The following is a 26,105-nucleotide window of genomic DNA, read 5'->3' as shown; positions in this document are numbered from 1 at the left end:
ATGAAAGTAATAAACTGTAAGCTGAAAATGCAATGCTCAACACAGCTTATATTTTGTTTTTACCATAGCAGCATGCATGCTGAAAAAATAGTGCACACCCTTCAAATTTGATCAACTTTTGGTCCATTTTATCAGTTGGATATGTGTGAGTATATAGATGATGTAACATGACTTGAAGGTTTTTCTATACAGCGAAAACAAATTTAAATAAAAATCAGAAAACAAGCTCACAATTGTAAGCTCACTTTCGCGTAAATACCATATGTAGGCTCACTTTCGCGTAAATACGATATGTATGCTCACTTTCACGATTTTAGGTCGATATGACGAAATATCAACACGATGATAAATGCACCCAACAATTTAAAACAAACAACATAGACTAAAAAACACATGGAGTTGATAATCCAGAACCAAATCAGCAGACTAGCTGCTAACAAAATCAAATAGTTCTAACAGAAGACAAAAGCTAAAGCATAAACACGAAAAAGAAAAAGACCTGCCACCGTCGATCAAGAACCCAGTTCTGGGAACAAAAGTTGCGAGATGACGGTGCGGACTTGACACTTAATCCGAAAAACAAGTTAACAAGACAAAAAATAAAAGTACTACATAGACCAAACCATTTATTGTAAATACCATAATAGACTTCCTTGGATAGATCTTCCTGCACGGTTCACTTCTTCTTCAATGCTGACTTTGTTTTATTAAGTCCTCCGCTGGGATCCTTCTTCTCCACAGCCTTGATAACACCAACAGCCACAGTTTGACGCATATCCCTGACAGCGAAACGGCCAAGTGGAGGATACTCAGAGAAAGTCTCAACCACCATGGGCTTGGTGGGAATCATCTTAATAATACCGGCATCACCATTCTTCAAGAATTTGGGCTCCTTCTCAATCTCCTTTCCAGAACGCCTGTCAATCTTAGTAACAAGCTCAGCAAATTTGACAGCAATGTGGGAGGTGTGGCAGTCAAGAACAGGGGCATAGCCATTTCCAATCTGGCCCGGGTGATTCATGATGATCACTTGAGATGTAAAGTTAGCAGCCTCCTTGGCAGGGTCATCCTTGGAGTTTGAGGCAACATAACCACGCTTGAGATCCTTAACAGCAACGTTCTTAACATTAAATCCCACATTGTCACCGGGAAGAGCCTCAGTGAGAGCTTCATGATGCATCTCCACAGACTTCACTTCAGTTGTCAGTCCAGTAGGGGCAAAAGTGACAACCATTCCAGGTTTTATGACACCAGTCTCGACACGCCCCACAGGCACAGTCCCAATTCCTCCAATCTTGTAGACATCCTGAAGTGGTAGTCGGAGGGGCTTGTCTGAGGGCCTCTTAGGCTCGTTGATTTGGTCAAGAGCCTCAAGAAGGGTTGGACCCTTGTACCAGTCAAGATTTGTAGAGCGCTCGATCATGTTATCTCCCTCAAAACCAGAGATGGGAACAAATGGAATTTTGTCTGGGTTATAGCCAACCTTCTTCAAATAGGATGAAACTTCCTTCACAATTTCTTCATACCTACCCTTCGAGTACTTGGGTGTAGTGGCATCCATCTGTTCATGATAGCAAGACAATGAGAATTTGTATAAATAAAGTAATTACAGAAATAATCAGATGCACCTTCAAAGGGCTAAAACGTTCAAATACCTTGTTGCAGCAACAAATCATTTGCTTCACACCAAGAGTGAAAGCAAGGAGAGCATGTTCACGGGTCTGACCATCCTTTGAAATACCGGCTTCAAAACCACCAGTAGTGGAATCAATGATCAGAACAGCACAATCAGCTTGAGATGTTCCAGTAATCATGTTCTTAATGAAATCCCTGTGTCCGGGGGCATCAATGACAGTGCAGTAGTACTTAGTAGTCTCAAACTTCCACAAAGCAATGTCAATTGTGATACCTCTTTCACGTTCAGCTTTGAGCTTGTCGAGCACCCAAGCATACTTGAATGAACGCTTGTTCATCTCAGCAGCTTCTTTCTCAAACCTCTCAATCACACGCTTGTCAATACCTCCAAGCTTGTAGATCAAGTGACCAGTGGTGGTTGACTTCCCGGAGTCGACATGGCCAATGACAACAATGTTAATGTGAACCTTTTCCTTACCCATTTGTCCTTAAAAGCTTAAAACCACAAAAAGATCTGCCAATTCAACAAAGAAAACAATACATAAGTACGATACCAAAGGAAAAAGAAAATAAAAAGAAAAAAAGAAATTCTACTATCAACAAAAAGTTTTGCCAATTGAACAAAGAAAACAATACATGTATGTGCCCAAGAAAACAATTCAAGTCAATAATTCAATATCAAGTTTGTTGGGCATAGTCACCAAGTGTTTCAGCAGATCGATCAAACACAACATGATACAAAAACAAACACGAAGAATAAACCACCAAATTAGTCCCTAACTTTACTTTGTAGGGCGCTCTCAAATAGTTTCATGAGATTACGAATATTTCAAAAAGATCATGACTCTATTAAACTATCATGTTGGTCCCAACCCAATATTTAACCATCTACTATCAGTCACCTTCCTATATTTTAGCAACTTATTATCAATTAAAACACTATGTTTAACCACTTACTATCAATTTAGTACCTAATACGCTTTAAGACTAATATGAGTAAAATTTAACAGAGTCAACTGGATAGAGTCCGCGACTTCTTTAAAATTCGACGAATTTGGTGGTTTACTCCAAAAAGAACATTGATATTCACATCATCACATGTTCATGTATGTTAAGTATACATGGGCATACAAAACCCTAGATGAAAAAAACAATGTCATCATAACAAACAAAAAATTACGGATTCATAAACAAAAAACGATCAATACATAATTTGGATTCAGAATTGCGATTTAACATGTACATAAACACAAGATAGCTTCAAACCGAAAAGTAAAACCAGAAACAGAATAAAATACTATGATGAATGAAATTATGTTATTAAGTAATAACAGAAGTAAAATCATAACTATATGAATAAGCTATGAATCGAAGATAAGAATGTACCGAACGATAACAAACGAAATAGAAAGGTTACCTTGAAGGAAGAAGAGAACTAGAGCAGAGAGAAACACTAGGGTTTTTTGTTGGTTGCAAGCGGTAGGGTTTGGTTTGGTTGTAAGGGAAGGTTAGAGGGTTTATAAAGTGATGGAATTGTACTGAATTAATTTCAAAACAAATATTTTAAAATTGTGCTAAAAAATATATAAACAATATATTGCTAATATATATATTTCAAAACAAATATTATTTTTAATTTCAAAACAAATATTTTAAAATTGTGCTAAAAAATATATAAACAATATATTGCTAATATATATATTTCAAAACAAATATTATTTTTTTTAGACAGAATTTTCTAAGATTTTCACTTCACCTCTTTAAAATTAAAATAATTATGTAGAGTTTTACGACACTGTGGTTCTATCTGACTCGAAAGATTAGTCTTTACAACAATTGTAAATAGAGATAACAATTCCGACTAAAATTATACACTTTTCAATGAGATTAATTTGAAATGTTAATCAATAATTAGTAATATTTTTTCTTGAGAAGAATGATTAGTAGTAATTTTAGTGTCAAAAACTAATAATTACTAATTAATTTATTGAATTGTCAAACCTTTCTTTCTTATACGAGAGCACATTTTATGTTATGATAGATGTATAGAAAGAAAGAAATGGTATAGTCAACCTAACAATTGGACTTAAAGTGGTTGCGTAGTAAACTTCACCAAAGAACAAATCATTTAGAAGAATTTGAGTTTGATTTTTGTTTGAAACAATTTTTGATCGGACTATATTTATCTCACAATCACACTCCAGATTATTAGGGCCACATTCCCCTAAGAATTAAAGGGTTAAGACAAAAAAGAAAGAGAAATACTATTGTTAGCGAAAAATAGGCCAGCGAAAGTTTCAACACACATGTGAAATATTTTTAGAGTATTACTTTTCCCACCCTATGCCTTTCCTCGCGCGCCCTATTTTTTTTCCAAAATTACCCTCGGAGCTTTCCGGATTATATAATCCGGAATTGTGTGTTCTTTTGTTAAAGGGTGAAAAAAATGAGTAACGGGTTTTTTCGGATTTTGTAATCAGGAAACTTCAAAAAATAGGGCGCGATACATGATGTTTCCGGATTACATAATCCGGAAACCCCCTAAACACCCTTTTTCAAGGTAAAACAGTTCGGATTATATAATCCGAATTGTATCAACACAAATTCTAAACATGTTTGTAACATGGATAGTCATTTAAGGGACAATATAAATCTTCCTAACTCTCATCCTTCTGTTTTTGGGTCGTTGTTACCTGTTCTTAGTCAAAAATCGGGTTTTCGAGCTACTTAATCGGATTGCTCCGAAACTTCCCCAGAAAATCAGAAAAAATTCAAGGACCATGACTCCCTTAAAAGAGACTTTTTATGGGACTCTGCCCCTCAAAATCCAAAATTTCATCGTTTAGACCCATTTTTCATTTTTTTTTTAATTTTTCATATTCTCAAAAAAATCCGAAAAAATTTGCATTAGTTTTATTTGATTTTTATATTTTTATGATTTTATTTGACAGGTTTTTAGCATTTTTTACTTAGTTTTTTTTGTTGTTTTTAAAAGCAAAACTCAAAACTGCTGAAATGTGAGAGTCTGATGGCTGATTATACATAAGAATTGTCCGGATTATAAAATCCGAAATAGTAAACATGAATCCGGATTTGATTTTAAAATCCGGAATGCACAAGGGCATTTTTGAAAATTTTACAGGGCGTGGGAGAAAGCCATAGGGTGGGAAAAGTAATTCTCATATTTTTATTGCATGATTATTGTTGAATTGCTTGTTATCCACACACCACACCCATGTATTCCGCTAGCACTAAATTTTAGTTGGCCAAAGTTTTTCTCGAAATGCTTTGGTGAAGCTTTTTGTCGCTGTAAATAACATAGCTCAAAAAGAAAATACAAAGGTATAAAGCGAGAAGATCACAAGAAATTTTTTATATTAGTTCACAACTCAAGCTGGATGTTACATCTATTCCTACCCGTAAGAGAGATTTGCCCCATTCACCGAGGACTTAATTCTCTATAACCAAATTGGTTAGAAGTCATTAACCTCCACTTCAAATGTTTGGTATTGATGTATTATTATTTATTTACCAAAGCCATATTAGACCATGTGATTATCAAAGCATCAACAAACATACATGATTTTGATCATGTCCCACCAAAAATCAGGTCCCACCGAACCAACTCAAGTGTTTTTGATCATGTCTCGCCGAACCAACCTAAGAAGTCTCTCTTATGCATTCCTCTCAAGGTACCTATAGAAGTCTCTCTTATGCATTCCTCATGACCCATTCCTCATAAAAGGCTATATCCACTTTCCCGTCAATTACAAAAGTTTGAGTTTGTGATTATGTCTGCTATGACACAAAGTCATTCTAGGATTCTAACTCTCCATAGCGAGGATAACACAAATTCAATCATGTATCAATCCAAGTATTTATTTCTTATATAGAGAATATAATGAGTACTTGATTGATTTATCACAAGATCTACCCAAAACCATAGAGGATTTGCATTTGCGCTCATCTTGTTAAAGGCTTTTGTGAATGTTTATCCTTTATGAACATGCCTTTTTCTTTTCTCTCATTGTATCTTTGTTTCACTAAATCATTTCTTATTTCTCTTTTCTCTCTACATGGACATTCGGCATAATCGTCTCGTGTAGTTAACTGACAAAAATTGTCAACCTCATCATTAGAGATGAACTTTCTCTTAATTATGAGAGAAAGACCCATTGAGAGCATATAATTCTTAAAATCTAGCTATGTATACGAGTTTTTGCCACAGCAGTATTCTAGCTTTTGTGTAGATGAAGCCTTGAATCTATCTATGTTCCAAATGTAGAAGGCTCTCTCTAAGTACCAAATATTCAAGTATTCTAGACATACAAGGTTTTTATGATTCCTGTGATCACTTTTCATCAATATATTGTGCGACAACAGATAAAGTTTATCCTCGATGTTAGATATACTTAATCCAAAACTAATCGTACCAAATATCAATACGTAATTTTGTGTTTCACTTTCCATAAGTAGATAGTGAATAAAGGCATATGTTGTATTGTGGTATTCCGCATATTGTGCAATCGTACTTAATAGTCGTTGTTTTGTTGGATATAAAAAAATTCTGATTATTACTTCTAGCAGAAGGTAAGTACTAGATAAACTAGTATCTGGCTGATCCAACAGTTGTTAAAGTGAACATTACAAGTGATAACATTTTCAGCGAAGAAAGTTGGTCACTGATAGGCAAAAAACACCAATTTTTGCAACTATACCACCAAATGTAGTAATTATGAAGACAAACTGAACACAAATACTTTGGAAGATCAAAACCCAGTATAAAGCTTCTTATCAAGATGGGAAAATGTTATAACTAATCTATTTGTTGAAGTTAATTACTTCTAAACAACATAACTTTTTTATACAATTTAATAGTGGATAGCTCATATTTTAGTCAATATAGCATCATTCAACATCATCATGTGGGAACATTGATGTTCTTTTTATTATGTAATTACCTTGTATAGCTTGTGTGTGGCTCCATCATCATTCTCCGGAAGTTCTTTAAGAAAACTTGGCAAGTCAGCACTTCTGGGTCCAAAACTTGACAAGGATATAAAAACTGAATTTTAAAAAGGAGGAACAATCTCGTGAACGACCGAAAATAGGGAATCAAAACAATTAAGTCGAAAGATGGTATTTCAAAAACAACTCCTGCAATAGTATTTCAAGATTGATGAAGGTGAATGGAGCACATTATTTAAACCAAATAACTGGTATTGTCAATCACAAACAACTCTTGCAATCATCCAAAGTATACAAAGGGCAGCGAAAAGAAATGTGAAAAGAATGGCTGATACATTCTAGGGATAAAGAAGCACTAGAAAAAAAAATCAAAAAGAATCTGCATTATATCATGACAAAAGTCCACAATCACATGTGAAAAATAGACCAACAATATAAGAAGAATACTATAATAAAGATTTCAGATCCAGAATCATTATAGATGAGATGATGCTGCATATATAATATACTGTGGCAACTGTTAGCATAAGCAATTAAATTACTATCTATGATATGTACCATTTGTAGTTTAAGTAGGATTATGGAAATTGAACAAGGTGCTGCATGAATTATTTTACCAAGCAATGATTTTGTTGGACTAGAACACATAATGTTTTCAATAACTTAAAAGTTGATGCTTCCTGCCTCACAGACAAAGCATAAAAATGTAAGTACTATTTTAATAGAGTACATGAGCAATTAGTATCAAGTAGAGATTTTACATTTTATAAGAAATAAGTTTTTATTATTTGGTTAATATATTTCAAATATTAAAAAACAAAAAGAGTATGAGGGATACTTCAGTCCTTAAGGATACTCCAAGTCAAAGTTCTTAACATACAACACTATCTTTTTTTCTTCTTCTTCTTCAAAGATCAGATAATTCATTCATTCAAATAGCTAGAATAGCCGGCGATTACACCATGAGTAGATCACTACTCACTATTGGGGTAAAGTACAAAATTAACGCATAATCAAAGAGATACAACTCTAAGCAAATGACTTGCTCCTAGCTTATACATCTACTAAATTATGGTTAACTTGGCAAGATGATACCTTCATTTTCTCGACCATTCATGAACAAAAAACCACACATAAACAAAAAAAAAACCACTATATTTTTTTTGGTAGTGGTCGGGGTTTGAACCCCGAACCTTGCATATATTATGTACTGTTCCTATCAACTGAGCTAAGCTTACGAGGACGAAAAAGAACTATCTTAGAAACAATCAAAGGGATCATCGCACCATTCATGAAGCCCAATAACCAATTCCAAGACAATACCATCATTTTCTCGACTAGGCTATCAACTAGAACAACTTGATTAGAGAAAATGCAACTATGATTGCTCAATAGGTCCGTTAAATTGCTCAAATTTTCAGAAAAATGTTCATCGAAAGTTAGGACCCGATTGAGGTTTACACACACAAAAAATCGATCGGGAGTTACAATCCGGTTGAGCATATTAAGGGGATTATTGAGCAAGACCCAAATACAACTATTCCTTAATTCTCAATTAGCCCAAAATATAACAACATATGTCGTGGCAAGTATGAGGTGAGTTAGAAGTCCCACATTGGATTAAAAGTGAGTGTTGAGCAATTGATAATGAGAGTATCCATAAACTCAATGTCTTAAGGTTTTAGGTTAAGATGTGGTGTCCAACTCACTTGTGTTGTTGCTCTTGATCCAATATAGATGATAATGTTATCACAGTCAACGGTTGGACAAGAATTCGATCGGTTCCTTGTATCGAAAGTCTTTCTTACCAAGGGTGTTCAAGCGGCGTGTCCGTTGATGTGCTGGGCGTCAACGAAGGTGCATGCAAGTAAATGTGGACGAAAAAGCTTCCGCTTAAGGGAAAGCATATAACCAGATGAATAAAATGACTCGCACTTGAATGGTTGATTGTTGTGCCAAGTCTGAGGTGAGTTAGAAATCCCACATTAGGTCCCAATGTGAATGATCCTTCGAGCTCCCCTCATAACCCAACAACATTGACCTCCCTTTTTCATTATTTACTAAAAGATACACACTTCAAGAATAACTAGCACTGAGATAACTCACCCAACATCACAAATTGCATCCCAAGCCAATGACCCAAATATACGACACAATTTTCCTAAATAAGTTAATTCAAGTACGTAATGCACTCTTCCATTGGAACCTAATGCAACTCCTTCCTTAGAAAAATCTAAAGGAGACAAAGATGAGGGATAAGGAAATATAAACCGAGGAAACAGAAAACATAATGTCATGTGAACTCACCCAACATATATCAATTGTCAGACTCAAATGAAAGCGGTTCAAGGTCTTCAAAGCTCAATGGAAATCAGACACCAAACCTTCCTCCCGAACAAAAAAGTCTTCTCCACAATCTAAAAATCGCCAATAACACCTTACCACCTGCAAACACTATTGTTGGACGGGGACTGCAAAAAATCTTGAGAAGGCAACCATAGAGAACGAACTCGCACACCATGCCTGAAGGAGACTAACTCCCCTTTACAACTCATCATGCCAAAAGTTAGTTGTTATAATAGTGTCACTGTCAAATTAACCAGAAATTGATATTCATGTCCAAAATTTTCCTAATTAACAAGGAAAATAATTAAAAACTAAATAAACATAGTAACAAGAGTAATCCTTTTCAATGTTTTCTTAGTACTATATATGTATAGTGTTTCACTTCTCTGGAGCGAAGGATAAATTTTAGATAACAAAATGTGATATTCTAACATTTGATCATAAAATTAGTTGTTAATTTTTTTTCATGGTTATTGATATATGTGCATATTTCTGTAAATATTATAGTCAAAGTAATGAGTGTTGAATAAAAGGAGAAGAGAAAGAATAAAGACTTTTGAAATATGATTACATGTTCTGAGATGATTGATAATATAAATAACTTGATACAAAAGACTAACCGTATTTGATATTTCTACAAGACCCCAAATTGCATAGAAATAGGAAATCGGGAAGTAATTAATATATGTAGAGACTAATTTGAAAATATAATTATGTAAGACCCTTTAAGATGATAAACAACTAACCCTATGCAATATATGAATTATTTTCCGATTTCCTGATTTCTATAGGATTTGGGGTCATGTAGAAAGTTAGATGTGAATCCTCTTCTCTCTTTATCTTTGTTCTTTGGATTGGTTTTAATTGCTCTACACAAAGGTTATAGGTTTGTTCCAATTTGAATCTATATTTTCTTGGACTTTGTAGCTTTATTTCCTTTGCTATTTGTTTCGCTTTATCTTGTTGAATTCACAACAAGTGGCACCATGTAATCTTTTAAGTATTCACCATCGGTACTAAATGGGATATCGAGAAATTTGAGAAACAACGATTTCGGTGTGTGGAAAGTAAAGATGGAAACAATCTTGATTCAACATGTGTGTAGGTGCTTTGAAGGATGAGGCAAAAATGTTAGTCGCTATAACTCAATCAAAGAAGACAAGACGGAGATGATAGATAAGGCAAGAACTGCCATTATCTTGGTCCATGGAGATAAAGTATTGAGAGAAGTCATGAGGGAGAAGACACCGACAAAAGTGTGGACCAAGTTAGAATCATTGTACATGAGCAAAAGTGGTTGGCACAATGGTTATGCATGAAATAAAATCATTATTCGTTGAGGGTGCTAGAATCAAAATCTAAGGATCATGCTAACGAGTGTTCTAAAGACATTGTTTAAGAAATACACAAATAGAAAATATGTCCTGGAAATACAAGTAAAAATCGAATATCTTCAAGGAAGCGGTCGAGAACAAGGATAATTAGAAATGACAATAGGAAATGAATGAGGAAAAGAGTTCACGGAAGAAGAAAGTGAATGAGGAAAAGAATTCATGGAGAAGAATCAAACTTAAAAACTTGTGGAACTACCTAAGGATCAAAGGGTAGTTGGATGGAAGTGGAGGTCGATGCCTATAGCAGGGTGCAAGAATTTCTTGGACTTGATCAGTTTTGCTATAGAGGGTAATTCCAGCATTCAAAGAGAGCAACAAGTGGTTGATGGGTAAATATTGAGCATTACCACTGATTTGAATTCAAGGTGGAGAATTATGGGGAATATGTCTTCAAATATGTTTTCTTGTAACAAATATTCAATTTACTATGAGCCTTTACAATAGATACAAAAGAGTTACAAGAAATTAGTTTCAAGAGTTTGTTCATCTTCAACTCTTGAAACTAATTTTTTGTAACTCTTTTGTATCTGTAGTAAAAGCTCATAGTAAATTGGATATTTGCTCTCTCCCGCAAACACATCATGCTGAATTGCGTAAAAAAACTTGGTGTGAATCCTCTATTCTCTTTATTTTTTTTCTTTCGATTGATTGTTTGATATCTCTGCACATTGGTTCTAGGTTTGTTCTAGTTTAAATCGCTATTTTCTTGGGCTATTTAGTTTTGGTTCTCACTATTATTTGTTCCACTCAATCTTGTTGAATCCACAGTGGAAATTACTTTGACATAGATCATATATATCTACAAATTTTGACATTTAATCTATGACTATTTCTGACATCATCAAAATTAACATCAACAATGTGTGTGTCAAATAAAAGTGTTCATAAAAAAAAATCTAAAGTAGAAATTAGAAAGATATATAGGTAGAGACAAAAAATGGAGGGAGAATATATATAAATAAAAAAAAAAGGGAGGGAACGACAAAGAACACTACTAAGTACTAATTAGCATAATTGACACCCCGATGTCAAATTTAATATTATAACATCTCATATAATTCTTTAGCGCATATATGTATTTTAAAATTCTTCCTCAGATTAAAAACTATTATAATATAGATTGATCATGCCTATAAAATTTGATATTAATTTAAATCATTTGATATGTCAATGAGATAATAAAAATTAACTCGTTTAATGTATCTCATTTAACATATCAAATGATTTCATATTAATATTAAACTTTATAAACATGATTTATATTATATTAGTTTTCCATTTAACAGAAAATTTTGTAATATGGATATAGGTAAATTGCCCTACATTTAAACACATTGATATGTTTATACCATGCACTCTCTTACTTAGAGAGTACAAAAATAAAAAGGAAACATAAAAGTTGCCCCTTGGGATCTGTACAGTAACTCATGGCACAACTTATTCCTCTGATATAATAGAAATTGAATCATGAATAATAAACAATATAAATATATAATTAAGTAACCAAAGCAACAACTCACAGGATTTTGTTTTAACGTTGGATTAAAAGATAACCTGCTTAGAGGCTACATGGTGGATTTGGTTTGGTTTTATTGGAACAAATGAAGCTGAGTTGAGAAATTTTCAACACTATTTCAAGCATTGAGAATTGTCAGAAGAGCATGAGCACACAAAAGTAATGGTATAAACATCATATACTAAAGGCTTTTTTGTGCTCACTCTCTTCTGTCAATTTCTGTGTCCCAACAACAGCCTAAATGTTATGGGTTAAGATTCTCTCCATTTATCAATCTCTCTAGTTCTTTCATTTGAAGAGATAAAGACACAAAGAAGTATCGACTTCTCAAGAGATCACTCATTTTAATACTATTGTTGAAACATGGTTAATGTGGAATTCTTAGGGCAATTTCTATGTTCCAAATTAAGAAATTCTTTTATACCAAAACAAGTACATATACAATTAAAAACATCCCAGATATGGAAACTTCACAGGAATAATTCAGAAGAAGATTTCAGAAATGCAAAAGGGAAAAATACTAATAATTGAATCAGATCTGAGGAAAAGAGACATACCTGTTAATAGAATAAAACATCATGGAAACATATAGCCAAAAGGAGGAGAGAAAAAACAGCAGATCTCTAAAATTGTTTGAGAAAGGATAACTGAGTTGTTTAAAATTTAGAATAAAACACTGAAAAAATAAAAACCACATAAAGATAAATAAACTTGGAAGTGGACAAAAATTAAGATAAAAAAAATTAAAATAAGAAAGACAAACACAAATTCCAACCAAATCTTTTTTTTTTATTTGACGCACTGAAAAACACTCTCTCTACGCCTGTATCTGTATCTCTGTCTCTTAATGAGTAGTGTTGTTTACTCAACTCAACAGAGAGAGAGACATGCAACACGTGGATAGGGCATGTCATCAGATCTCGTTAAACTGATGACTGATATGTGAGGATAGAGAGGAGAAATGAGTGCTGCTGCTTTTGCAGATTGCACTATAAACAAGGTCTGAGACTGAGAGGGTTTTCAACAGTAAAAATATCTTCATAAATGACAAATATGAGGCTTGGTTTGGTTTTGTTTGCTTGACCCAACCAACTCAAATGGACATGGAGTAGACTTTTGTACATGTGTGTGGCGTGTGTGAGAGGTCAAGAAAGAGAGAGACACTACTCTTAAATGCTCCTTTGCTTTTCCCACTTGTGCAACCGAAATTATCAGTATAATCATCAACTAACACACCCCACCACCCTCATTCTAGGTTGTTTAATGGGTGCCTTTTAGGGTTGTCGATATTACATAATTGAAAGGGTTTGTCCAGAAGTCCTAACTCAACTGGCAAAGGCCGAAATTGCAAGGCCGGACGTCGTGACCCTGGTTCGAACCCGGGATCTCACAGTTGTGTGTGAGTTTATTTTTAGTGGATTATCACTTCATCTAAGACCAAAAAAAAAAGGGTTTAATGGGTGCCTCTTAGGGTTGTAGATATTACATAATTGAAAGGGTTATGTTAATCGCTCTCTCCTATATTAGATGACTTGATTTGATCTTGTGTATTGATCATATAATATACTTTAACTATTCGTTTTTACTAATATATAAAAATAAATAGTATCATTTAGGATGTTGCTTGATTTGTCTCAATGAATATTCGTAAAATATCAAAAAATTTATAATTTTGCTGATAAATAATTAAAATATAAAAGATTAAAGTTATATTTTGATGTTTGTGATAAAATCAACAGTATCGCTTAATATGGACGAAGGGAGCAATGCTTATAGGGCGTTAATTAAGAAGAAGAAAAAATTGTATTGATTTTTTTTTTTTTTACATTTTCAAAAGTTTTACTATACAAGTTTTAAAAAATTTTATTATATTTATTTTCTTAATAACTAGTGTCTCAGGGACACTTTATTTTGTTGAAGAAATTGTCTCAAGGGCACTTAATTTAGTACTCCCTTCGTCTTAAAATAATTGTCTCTTTAGCATTTTTTTCTCTTTCAAAATAATTGTCACTTTAGAATAACAATACAACATTATTATTATTTTTCACTATTATACCGTTGTTTATTGAATTTCATTCAACTTAACTACTCCACTAACTACAATTAATATGTGTATTTTAGTTAATGATACTAATTTTATCATTAAAATCAACACAATTAATCATTTCTTTAAAAATCATGCACAAATAGGGCTGGCAATGAACCGAACCAACTCGAAAATAGTTCGAGACTCGATTCGACAATTGAATCGTTGGACGTGGTTCATGAACCAAATGAGCCGAACTTGAGTTGAAAATTAAGTTCGATAAATAAACGAGTTGAACTTGAGCTAAGTATGGTTCGACTCGTTTGGTTCATGAACCAACTCGATATATATATATATATATATATATATATATATATATATATATAATTGTTATTTTATATATAAAAATATGATATATAATTTATTACAAATTTCTTCTAATAATTATGTACTATTTTTTATATAAGTTATAACTAATTTGATTAATAAAAGAGAGAGGAAAAACAAGCTAATTACCTTGAACATGCTTTTAAACAAATATGCGGACTAAATAAGTCCCACATCGGACAGTTTTGAAAAAAATTAGAGAGGAAGAGCTTATATAAAGAGAAGTGCATCACATTGAAAACATGTATCGGTAGCATACAAATTGAGCTACAGTAATAAATGTAAAGGGCTAAATGAGTCCAACATGCTCCATAGCTTTATTATTTCTTATAATTATAATCTTATTATAATAAGATATGAGTCCAACATGCTCCATAGCTTTATTATTTCTTATAATTATAAGATAATTATAATAAGATAATTAATAATTATAAGATAATTATATTTTAGCTCTTTCTTTTTATAATTATAATAAGATAATTAATATGAGTCCAACATGCTCCATAGCTTTATTATTTCTTATAATTATAAGATAATTATAATAAGATAATTAATAATTATAAGATAATAATATTTTAGCTCTTTCTTTTTTTAAAAAAAACTTTTGAAATATAAAATTTGAGTAAACGAGTTGAACCTAACGAGTCGAACCGAGTTGTTCGTGAACTTTAAACGAGTCGAACTCGAGTTAAAAAAAAGGTTCGTATCGAACTCGAGTCGAGTTTCGAGCCGAACCAATTCTTATCGAGTCGAGTCGAGCTCAGACAAGTTCGACTCGACTCGGCTCATTTCCAGCCCTATGCACAAACCATAAACGACTATTATTTTGAGACGGAAGGAGTATTTCTTAAAGTTAGATGTTGATTGTTATTAGTTCATAATTTAATTTTTGTTTTGTTATTGATCTAAGGGCCAATACATATTTAAATAATGGAAAATGTTAATTAATGCTCCCGGACACTAGTTAAATAACTTAAAGGTTATGCTAACAAGTGTCTTTATTAGTGCACTAATTTAGGAAACTAAAAATAATAAGTTTGCATTGAATTCAACAATTTTTTAACTTTTAAAAAGTCAAATCTATCACTTTTCACCATTTCTCAATACAACATTTCTAAGTTTGTACTCTTAACCAATGCCCTAAGGGTACTCTTTAGCATTTCTCATAACTTAAATAAACTTTTATGAAATTAGTGCAATTAGTGCATTGAAAATTGAAAAAGTTTGATATTTTTAAAAAATAATTACTCCATCTGTTCCTTTTTAATTGTCACATTTTGACTTTTTACACAAACCAAGACAACAAATACTTTTACTACTTTTGATACAATAATTTATTTTTTTCCTATAATAACCTTAATCATTTAATACTTCATTTCATATATTTCTCTCTCTACAATAAATATATAAGGGTAATATAGGTAAAGCCACATTTAATGATACATTGAACTTTGAAATCGACAGTTAATTAGAAACATATTTTTTATGCAAAAGTGACAATTATAAAGGAACGGAGGTAGTACTATCAAGGCCCTTAAATAAAACACACATACTCCCTCCGGTAACATTTACAAGCAAAAAATCACTTTTTAGGTTCATTGAATACATAATGTATTTTGTCTATATTATTGACCAAATACATTAAGTATTGAATGAATCTAAAAAGTGTTTTTTTGCTTATAAATGTGACCAGAGGGAGTATGAAGGATGAATGTAATGATTCTTGTTTAAACTCGAGATTCTACATAAAATATCTCAACAACCAAACCACTGAGTAATAATAATGATGACCGATAATTGATTGTTCACTATATAAAGTGATCAGTACTCCATTTATATATCAACTTCTTCGTTCTATCAATATTTCTATATCTTTTTTCAGTTGAGCTCTACCATATTTCTCAACAAAGTTTCTCATAGGTTTTATTTTAGTAAAATGGTGTGTATATTTGATAATCGTTTGAAACTCTAATAATAATGATGGGTGTTGCTTTTTTGTAATTAGAAGTTCTAATGATATTTTGTTCTCGCAACTTTAATGATAAATCCATCAATGTCGTTTCGACAATAAAAAACAAATATTATAGTCTTAAACTTCAACCTAAGGATGATGGCCTTGGTCTTCGTCAAGATTTTAAATGTTTTCAAGCATTGATACATCATACTTCTTATGTTTTACAATGAGTGTTAGTTTTGCTAAATTTTACACATTAAGAAGTGAGTATATTAGAAGAAAGAAAATAATAAGTTTACCAAATTATCCTTATTAGTTATTAGCGTGGTTTATATTATCATTATCATAAATATGTGTAATATTATGCTTTTGAAATAATGTACATATACAATTGGAAAAAAGAATTAATAATACTACATCAAAAATTAAAAATGATATTTATTTTGAATTAATTTTGTTTGCTAAGGTGACATTCATCGTAAAGTATAGGTAGAACTGTGGAAGACCACATGTGACGTCACTTCTCCACTTTCTTAATTAGAAAAGGCTTAGGCTTCTTTATAGACGTCTATTTTGTTAAAAATGTTAGACCATGAGCCTTAAAAAAACATCTTAGGCCCCGTCTACTTAAGTGAATATGAATAATATTATTTATTATTGTATTAAATTTGATACTTTAAATTAAATGATAATTTTTTTAACCTTTTAACTAACTTTAGCTTACTAGTATACATTACTTTTTTTTACATATTTAAATATATTATTATAAACCGAATTGAAGTATAATATTTATATATATACACACACACACACACACACACACTCAAATTCTCTAAAAATTCATGCTAAATATCAAAAGGGAGTTTATTCTCGTTGATTTAATTTATTTGTTCGCTAGTCTATTTAAGCTTAGATCTTATTACTTATTTAAATATGTTCAGAAGAAATAGATTTTTAAACAGGCAAGTAGATCATATCAAACTTTCAAAAGGCCAGACTCAAACTTAAAAAGTAAGTCTATGACAGACCGCAGACCAGACTTGTGTCAATAGTAATTAATCACATAGTTTTATATACAACGAAAATTGTTAAGATAAGATTCATATTGAACTATCAACACGTTCCTAAGGGCTAGAACGCCTTCTACGAGGGCTCTGGTAACACTCCAAAGGACACCACCCACAAACATCCGACAACATGAGATAATTTATGACCAATCCTCGTAGATTCATCACTTTGCCTTGTTCCAAAGCTCTTGTTGGGGGGCTGTGGATGGTCAATATATTCATAAGGGCCTAAAAGCCCTCTAGAAAGGCTTAGGCGTCATCCAGTAGGGCTCCTGAGACCTAGGCGCGCCCTTCCAGAGGCGTCGCCTTAACCAGCTTCTAGAAGCATCTAGAGCTTGGTAAAATGACTTAAGGCCCAGCTTGCTTGAGGCTTGAGTCATGCTGAAGCAAGTCCACAAAGAGCTATAAATATACCACTCTTGATATCACTCTCAAGGTATCACATAATCAATCTAAACCCTAGATTCTATTATTGTATTCACTGCAAATACACATATAAATATAATTTACTTTTTTTATTTAATATTTGACATTCATAAAATTTGGGCTGGCTCCCACTATGTAACATGTTGGGTGAAGTTCTGTGTGAGATTTTAGATGAAGAAGTTCTATTTGATATGTGCGAGATCTCATTATAAAAATATTCACGTGGTAATAAATTTGTGGTTTTGATGGTACAGGATTCTTTTTCACGTTGGTATTCATGTCCAATTATTTGTAGCTACCACATGCTTTGTATAAATTAGGGTGTACGTAAAACATCTGCATGCGTGGTTCTCTGCTGTGCTGAAGACACAAGCGTGGTTCTCTGCTGTGCTGAAGACACCAACTTGTGCAGTGTCATTAAATCTGGATTCAAAATCTCACATAAGCGAGATTCTTTTACCTCAAAATCTATTTTTTTTAAAGCTGAAACAAACGCACCCTATATTTAAAATCAAGGCAAAATTTTGTATATACTAATTCATCGAAATTGACACCAGATAAAATCGAACATCACATTTTAATATGAGCACCCTCCAAAATCTCAATCAATAGCACAAGCCAATCAGGGTTATTATTTTGAATCATTATGTGAGATCAACTGAATATGCACCAAAGTGAAACTGTTTGGTGATGCCAAGTATTAATGGGATGGTTCAACCCGTTGAACCCTTAATGTTACCATTATGATTCGATTATTTGAGTTTTTTTATCACAATTTTGTCCCAATTCAAATGGTTTAAGGTAGTTACCTTAAACCATGATCGAAAGATCTTTCGAGTAGATGTTTGATTTGGTTTTTGATGCATTGTCATATAGAGATGACTTTTTTTTTAGGGAATATAGAGATGACTTATCCCATGTAATTATGATAGGGTGAAGTATCCTTGTCATGTCTGTACGATTGAAAAAATTTGTATACCATTATAATTACAAGTTTTTTTTTTTTTGACAGGATAATTACAAGTGGTTGGTAACTTAAACAATTTTTTTTACTTTCTTTTAACTCAATCTAAATAAATTAAGTTGGAATTTTTTTTACGCTACTTCCATTTTTTGTAATCTATTAATTTATATATATATATATATATATATATATATATATATATATATATATATATATACATCCTATTTTATTACTTCAGTTAAAACATTTATTTTACACTACAAAAGGAAAGAAAGAAAGAAAAAACACTTATTTTCACCTTCCCTCGTATTTTGACCAAAAAGAAAGTGAAGATACTGAGGGAAAAAATTAAAGGAATTTGAAGAGTGAAATAAATTGTTACCCTTTACTAGTTTGTTCTTATATTCTAGTGGCGAGGAGTTCAGAGGTCACGGGATAAACAACAAGAACAATACTTCAAGGTCATAGGAGAGGAAGACGTCATATCTCAACCAAAAACCTTAAAATATTGAGTATATGGGTCACCTCTCTTATAAATCCAATATTTTATCCATATTGATAAACGATGTGTGACTTAACCCCACTCACACTTGTTATAGGGTGAAAAATGGAGTTACGGATTTTTCCGGATTTTTTAATCCGGAAACTTCAAAAAATAGGGCGTGTTACATGATGTTTCCGGATTACATAATTCGGAAACCGCATAAACACCCTTTTTAAGGTAAAACAGTTCGGATTATATAATCCGAACTGTATCAGCACAAGTTCTAAAAATGTTTGTAACATGGATAGTCATTTTAGAGACAATATTAATCTTCCTAACTCTCATCCTTCTGTTTTTTGGTCATTGTTACCTGTTCTAAGTCAAAAATCGTGTTTTCGGGCTACTTGATCGGATTGCTCCGAAACTTTCCCAGAAAATCAGAAAAAATTCTGAAAAAGTAGGGTATTTTTGGAATTTTTTGAAAAAGTAGGGTAAATTTGTATTTTTGTGGATAAAGTAGGGTAGAAATAAAAAAATTTCCAGAATTCCTTCTTAATTGATTGACACTGCATTGGCGGAGCCACGTGGGGGCAGGGGATGGCCATGGCCCCGCCATTATTTTTTTTGGAAATTGCCAAAATATCCTTGGGTTAATATGAAATTTACGACCATGCCACCGTCACTTTTTCCTGAAACACTCTTCTCTCTTCTATCTGGTCTGGCGTGAGTTCGACCTTCTTCTCTCTGAACTAATCCGGCACGGCGGCGCCCTCCATCTCTCCGTCGAAGCTCACCATACACTTACTCATCTTCTCTCTGTATCCATCTCTCTCCGTCCGTCACGGTTGCACAACCACAAACCCTAATTGTAAGTTATTTTTCAATCTCCTCATTTGATTTTCCTTTTTCGTTTCGATTTTAGAATCCTAAATCCATTTGTTGGTTTGTTGTTGTTGTTGATGATGTTTCTCTTATTGTTATTGTCTGGTAATAATTTGATTTTTGATTTGGTTTCACATTCAATTTCCAAATGATACACTGTTCAGTTGGTCTTATTTCTATGTTAGTTTGGATTTTTCATAAGGGTGAGACATGTAATGCATCATCATCCAGCCTTTATTTTGAGAATGGGAAATAAACTGTCTGCTAAGCTATACTGTTCTACTGTTACACAGTTACAGTTATACTGTTATTTGATTTCGGAAACAGGTTAAAATTGATTTTCGGAAATATTAACTTGAGTTTTCCCATATAATATTAACTTGTGCATGCTTATCTTTTTTTCTCAAGTGTTTTTCTTTTGGTATGAGTTTTGTTGTATCGTATGGCAATGACTTTTGAGAGGAGGATGTAATCAATAATTTGTTGTATCGTATGGCAATGACTTTTGAGATGAGGATGTAATCAATAATTTGTTACTTTTCCCACCCTACAGAGACATGTCTGGAAAGCCAATTGTCCAGCTTAATAGGACAACCTCTGTTGAGAAAAGGTGATATATGTATAAAACCTGGATGTTTTGCATCCATTAATGCCAATAATATCAAGCTTATCTACCTAAAACGAAGCTTGGTGTTCGAGTTATCGAAAAAGCCTGAAAGCTTTGTGAGTAAGGTGGTTGGAACTTTTGTGAGAGCCAGAGTAGACTCCAATGATCATAAGCTAAGGAATTCATATCAGCTTGTGAGAGTCATAGGTATAATAAATTGCATATAGATCTTGCTAGCTTTTTAAAGCTACTTTATATTTCGCAATATTTGGTTCTATGTATGTACTTTAAATGATTGATCATTTCTCTTGTTTAACTTTTAGGTGTTGAACATGATGAAATGTCTAATGGAATACTCTTGCAAGTTTCCCTCATGCCTAAAGCTATTTCCATCTCTGAGCTCTCTGACGAAGATTTCACAAGGGTACATGTAAATAGTTTGCAGTGAAAATATTATTATCATGGAATACGTATTAATTGTGTTGTTTTACTTACAGCAAGATTGTGAGGATTTACGGCAAAAAGTGAAAACTGGATTGCTCCCAAAATTAACTGTTGTAAGTTGTATGATACATGTGGTGAATTTCTTTTTTCTCAAATATATAGCAGATGATTTTAACTTCTTTTTTCCCTGCTGGCATTGGAAGGAGGATCTTCAAGAGAAGGCTACAAGTCTTCAAGAGGATATAACGAAACATGTATCCATTCTTGACTCTATGCATGTTAATATTTATCTTATTTTTTCCACTGATGTTCAATTTTTTCTGATCTATAACAAGTTTAGGTTAGATGTATGTTTTGGATTCTAGCAATTGAATACTCAGATTACATAAAGCCATTTTCTGTAGACAATCCTTTTATTAGAATAACAATTATAGATGATCACAATTCTCCAGTGAGTAAAACAAAATAGCCTTAGACATATAATAAAATTCATTACTTAGCTTAATTTCAGTCGAACACAAACTCTATCTTCAGAACTCTTACTTGCGATACACATTTGTGTTCTTACATGTAATCTGTAATTATTTTTGGTTCTGCGATTACCACTTTATAAATTTGTTAATCTATCACATTTTCTGATATTTCCTTGCTTTATGAATATGTTCCTGCTAGTGGATTGTGACGCGCCTAGTCTACTTGCAGATTCAAATCGAGCGTGTAAATAAAGAATATCCTTCTTGTATCATATAGAAATGATAAAATGAATTCTTAGTATCATATGACTTTAGCATTGTATACATTTCCCGCAACAAATTATGTCTTTGTCCGCGACCCATACATGTGTGTAGTAAAACGTACATGTATCTGGTTCACGTTTAGATTTAATACACATATTTTTTTTCTTAAGTCTGGACTAGTATATTATAGTGCCTCCTTGACTGTTTGTGTTGTACAAAAATTGCATTACTAAATGAAAAGGAAGAGCTTGAGCGACCACAGAAACTAGAACAATTGTTAAGGCGCATACCATCAGTTTCCCCCGAGCTTATGGAGGTAATGCATAATGATTCTGATGAAGAAAGTGGGGAAACAGATAGCCAGGACCATGACTCAGATGAGGTAAGTGTATTTAATTGAAGATGGTATAGATTGTAGAACAAAATTTGGATCATGACTTGGATGGGATTTAGGGTTTAGTGTATTTACTTGGATTGTAGAATATATACCAAATTTATTCTTAGATAATGTTAAATCCATAATTGTTTTATGCCCTTGCTGAACATGAAAACATTTGTTTTTTATTTTTCAAAGGAGCGTAAAAACAATTGATTTTTTTTCTTCACTTTATTGGTATTTACATGTTTAAAATCAATTGATTTTGAAACATGTACTTTTCAGTAGTTTTATCTTAAAATCATGCCCAGGCAGATATGCAATTTTGAATAATCACTTGTCCTTTATCGTCTTTTGTTAACCAATAAACTTTGTATGTTCTTTGCAGAACAAAATAAGCTTGGATGGCAAAGAAACACATGAATGTCTATTCAAGGAATTTGAGGAAAATGTTGAGGTGAGAAAAGGACTAAATGAAGACGATGTCTCTGCTGCACTTCCCAACAAAATAAAGGGTAAAGATTTTGAGCGTCATACAAGCCGCAGCGAAGGCGAAGAAGAAAAACAAAATTACTCCAATGGAAATAATGGTTATTCAGGTATGCATAAGCCTAACAAACGGAAGCGGTATAGTTCAGGGGAATTCGTTGGATGGGCATCAAGACCTCTCTCTAGCTTCCTGGCATCTATAGGGAGATATGAAACCGAACCAATGATGCGAAGGGATGTAAAATCTCTCATGTTTGAATACATTACGGAGAAAAATCTTTATCATTCTAAAGACAAGAAAAAATTCTTCCCTGACGATAAGTTGTTTCCAATCTTTAAAAAGAAAGTCATGTCAAAGTACAAGATATATCCCCTACTCAAGTTTCACATTGCGGAAAGATCGGTTGATTCGGCTGGAAATGAAAATCACGACCAAAACCAAAATTGTTCGACAGACAACAAGCATATCGATGATGAAACATGTATGGAAAACAGATTGTCAAGCTTAATAGAAAAACCTTTGTTGAAAAAAGGTGATACATGTATAAAACCTGGATGTTTTGCATTGATTAATGTCAATAATATCAAGCTTATCTACCTAAAGCGAAGCTTGGTGTTCGAGTTATCGAAACAGCCTGAAAGCTTTGCGAGTAAGGTGGTTGGAACTTTTGTTAGAGCCAGAGTAGATTCCAATGATCATAAGCTAAGGAATTCATATCATGTTGTGAGAGTCATAGGTATAATAAATTGCATATAGATCTTGCTTTCTTTTTTGACCCACTTTATATTTCTCAATATGTAGTTCTATGTGTGCACATTAAATGATTGATCATTTCTCTTGTTTATCTTTTAGGTGTTGAACATGATGAAATGTCTAATGGAACACTCTTGCAAGTTTCCTTCATGCCTAAAGCTATTTCCATTTCTGAGCTCTCTGATGATGATTTCAGAAATAATTTGCAGTGAAACTATTATTTTCCTGGAATACATATTAATTGTCTTGTTTTACTGACGGCAAGAATGCGAGGATTTGCGGCAAAAAGTGAACACTGGCTTGCTTCCAAAAGTAACTGTTGTAAGTTGTATGATACATGAAGAAAAAATGTTTTAGCTTTCGAAGGACGATTATCTGAAACAGTAATTGAAAATAGTGAAAATTAGTGTGATCCAAAATAACATTTTTAATAGTTATTCTTGATTCTTGTAGCGGTTTGACAGTAAACCATGTCATTGTTTTAAGTTGTCATTCGGCGACTATCCGCGACACAGTGAATTGTTTTTTTTTTTCTTCTTAATTATATAGCGGAAAATTTGAACGACTTTGTTTTCCCTATTGCCATTGGCAGGTGGACCTTCAAGAGAAGGCTACAAGTCTTCACGAGGATATAACAAAACATGTATTCATTCTTGACTCTTTACCGGTTCATATGTATCTATTTTTCCACTATTGGTCAACATCTTCTGATTTATAACTTGCTTCGATGTATTTTTGTGGATTCTAGCAATCAAATATGAATACTCAGGTTTCATAAAGCCACATACTTTAGCCATTCTGTACTTATTTTGGCATCGATGTTTGTTACTCTTGGCATTTGTAAATCTATCTTATTTTCTGACATATTATGTGCCTTATGAATGTCTTTCTGCTAGTGGATTGCGAAGCGCCTAGTCTATTTGCAAATTCAAATCGAGCGTGCAAGTCTCAGAGGAAGAAATAAAGAATATCCTTCTTGTGTCATATAGAAATCATTATATGAATTAATAATATCATATATATGACTATAGCACTTTAGAAGAATAATGATATATAGACTATACTATAGTGCATCCTTGACCATTTGTGCAGTACAAAAATTGCATTACTGGATGAAAGGGAAGAGCTTGAACGACCACAGAAACAAGAACAACTGTTAAGGCGTGTGCCATCAGTTTCTCCCGAGCATGTGGAGGTAAAATATGGTGATTCTGATGAAGACCGTGGTGAAACCGATAACTAGGAGCCTAGTATCAATGACTCCTCTTCTTGCTGTGATAGTGTGGACCATTTCTTTCTCCATTTGCTTGATAAAACACTTGTTTGTACTGCTTCCTTAATTGACAAGTGTGAGAGAATAAGGTCTATAAGATGATCTGGTAAGCAACTAATTATGTCGGACTCCACGTCTATCGTCTTTAGACACTTTGATTGTTTTCTTCCCTTTAGATAGATATATTCAGATTCAGACGAAGGGTACACACATGAATCAAAAATCAAAATAGGTTAGTGTTTGTGTATATAAATATGTACATACACAAAGAGAACCTTGAAAGTTGAAACTCAAAGTAGTGTAACTTCAATATTAAATAAATATGAATAGCAGTTCTTAAATATTCTGAAATCAAATAAGATTAGCACTAGCAGTGTTTTTATTTTTTTAAGGAGTCAAACTAAGTTCACCGAAATTGGCACCCAAAAAACCTAACCTCATACCGGACCTTGAGAGGTTTATAACCGTGTACTGAATTAAATCTCTATTTAAAACTGAGTTTCAAGCAATGAAAAATATGATTTGAGTCATGAATCATAAATTACCATGTCCAATTAACTGATCAAGTAGTTCCGGAGAAAAGAACTTGATAACCTTTTGAAAGTGATAGGCTCATAGCTACAACAAACAAAAACATTAATCAGTTTAATGAACTAATTAATTAGAAAAGAAACAATTAACAAAGAAAAATAAAGAAGAAAGAATGCATTACAGTAATTCAGAAATTAACCAAAGTGAAAGGCGCGGCTATGTTCACAAAGTGAGTGAAATTCAGTAATTTAGGCCAAATCTATTTTTTTTTTTTTTGAATTAAAACTTACATTAAAAAGGAAGAAAAGATTACAATATCATATCATTTTGGATATGAATGAAAATGGGCCTAGGGAATCTATTGGTCCAGGGCCTATCGGGTTCAAAGGCAGCCCAACGAGCAATTTCATGGGCAGCTTTATTCCCATTACGCCTAGTCCAACTAAAGGTAATATTCTTACAGCCACACATCTGAATACAAGACCGTATTATCTTCCCCCAGTAAGATCTATCCCCATCTGATGAGAGAAGAGCGTTAATGTTGACTTGAGAGTCTGATTCGATTATCACAGAGTCCACCTGCTGTTGAGCGATGAAAAGAAGAGCTTCATAGATTCCTAGTGCTTCCGCAAGTTTTGCATCCCCGCAACTTCGAACAACCCTTGTAGCCACTGCAACCGTGCCCCCATCCTCCCGACGAAGGATCAACCCCACACCCCAACGGCCATCACAGATCAAGTGAGCATCCACGTTGAGTTTGAGGAATCCCCTTGCAGGAGGACTCCAGCTGGTGTTGCAGCTATGCATGCAAGGATCGTTTGGTGAAGAGCTTTGGGAAGGAACCG

At 33.1% G+C, this 26,105-nt stretch overlaps 2 protein-coding genes across 10 annotated transcripts; one reads left to right on the top strand and one right to left on the bottom strand.

Annotated features, from left to right (window-relative positions):
- Positions 1–399: 399 nt before the first annotated feature.
- On the bottom strand, positions 400–12,905 carry LOC146952422 (elongation factor 1-alpha-like). Of its 9 annotated transcripts, XM_085701655.1 has the most exons (7): positions 12,635–12,905; positions 12,417–12,535; positions 8,911–9,145; positions 7,162–7,283; positions 6,597–6,681; positions 1,656–2,149; positions 400–1,561 (listed from the first exon to the last, which is right to left on the bottom strand). In XM_085701655.1, the coding sequence occupies exons 6-7, from the start codon at positions 2,115–2,117 to the stop codon at positions 677–679; spliced, it is 1,347 nt and encodes a 448-aa protein (XP_085557781.1). In that variant the 5' UTR covers positions 2,118–2,149; positions 6,597–6,681; positions 7,162–7,283; positions 8,911–9,145; positions 12,417–12,535; positions 12,635–12,905; the 3' UTR covers positions 400–676. The 9 variants fall into 9 exon arrangements, with proteins under 9 accessions (XP_085557781.1, XP_085557773.1, XP_085557808.1 ...); XM_085701647.1 differs by having other exon boundaries at positions 12,417–12,905; XM_085701682.1 differs by lacking the exon at positions 8,911–9,145 and having other exon boundaries at positions 6,597–6,700.
- A 7,827-nt stretch (positions 12,906–20,732) lies between these two features.
- Positions 20,733–23,683, top strand: LOC146952421 (zinc finger CCCH domain-containing protein 44-like). Its single transcript, XM_085740048.1, has 7 exons — positions 20,733–20,863; positions 20,980–21,080; positions 21,154–21,213; positions 21,304–21,354; positions 22,079–22,219; positions 22,602–23,439; positions 23,556–23,683. Exons 2-7 carry the CDS (start codon positions 20,997–20,999, stop codon positions 23,666–23,668), a joined length of 1,287 nt encoding a protein of 428 aa, XP_085596174.1. The 5' UTR covers positions 20,733–20,863; positions 20,980–20,996; the 3' UTR covers positions 23,669–23,683.
- Positions 23,684–26,105: the final 2,422 nt, after the last annotated feature.

Source organism: Medicago sativa, chromosome 1 (assembly GCF_051527215.1).
Source record: "Medicago sativa cultivar Bolivia chromosome 1, Bolivia_mono, whole genome shotgun sequence".
Lineage (NCBI taxonomy): Eukaryota > Viridiplantae > Streptophyta > Magnoliopsida > Fabales > Fabaceae > Medicago > Medicago sativa.
This window is presented reverse-complemented; position numbering and strand designations above follow the sequence as displayed.

What these genes read in the sequence shown, in the direction of transcription:
- LOC146952422 (XM_085701647.1), bottom strand. Translation starts at nt 2,117, where the DNA reads ATGGGTAAGGAAAAGGTTCACATTAACATTGTTGTCATTGGCCATGTC. An exon ending in TGATTTGTTGCTGCAACAAG is followed by an intron (nt 1,562 to 1,655) that starts GTATTTGAACGT and finishes TATCATGAACAG; the next exon opens with ATGGATGCCACTACACCCAA.
- LOC146952421 (XM_085740048.1), top strand. Translation starts at nt 20,997, where the DNA reads ATGTCTAATGGAATACTCTTGCAAGTTTCCCTCATGCCTAAAGCTATT. An exon ending in CTGACGAAGATTTCACAAGG is followed by an intron (nt 21,081 to 21,153) that starts GTACATGTAAAT and finishes TTTTACTTACAG; the next exon opens with CAAGATTGTGAGGATTTACG. An exon ending in AAGAGGATATAACGAAACAT is followed by an intron (nt 21,355 to 22,078) that starts GTATCCATTCTT and finishes CTAAATGAAAAG; the next exon opens with GAAGAGCTTGAGCGACCACA.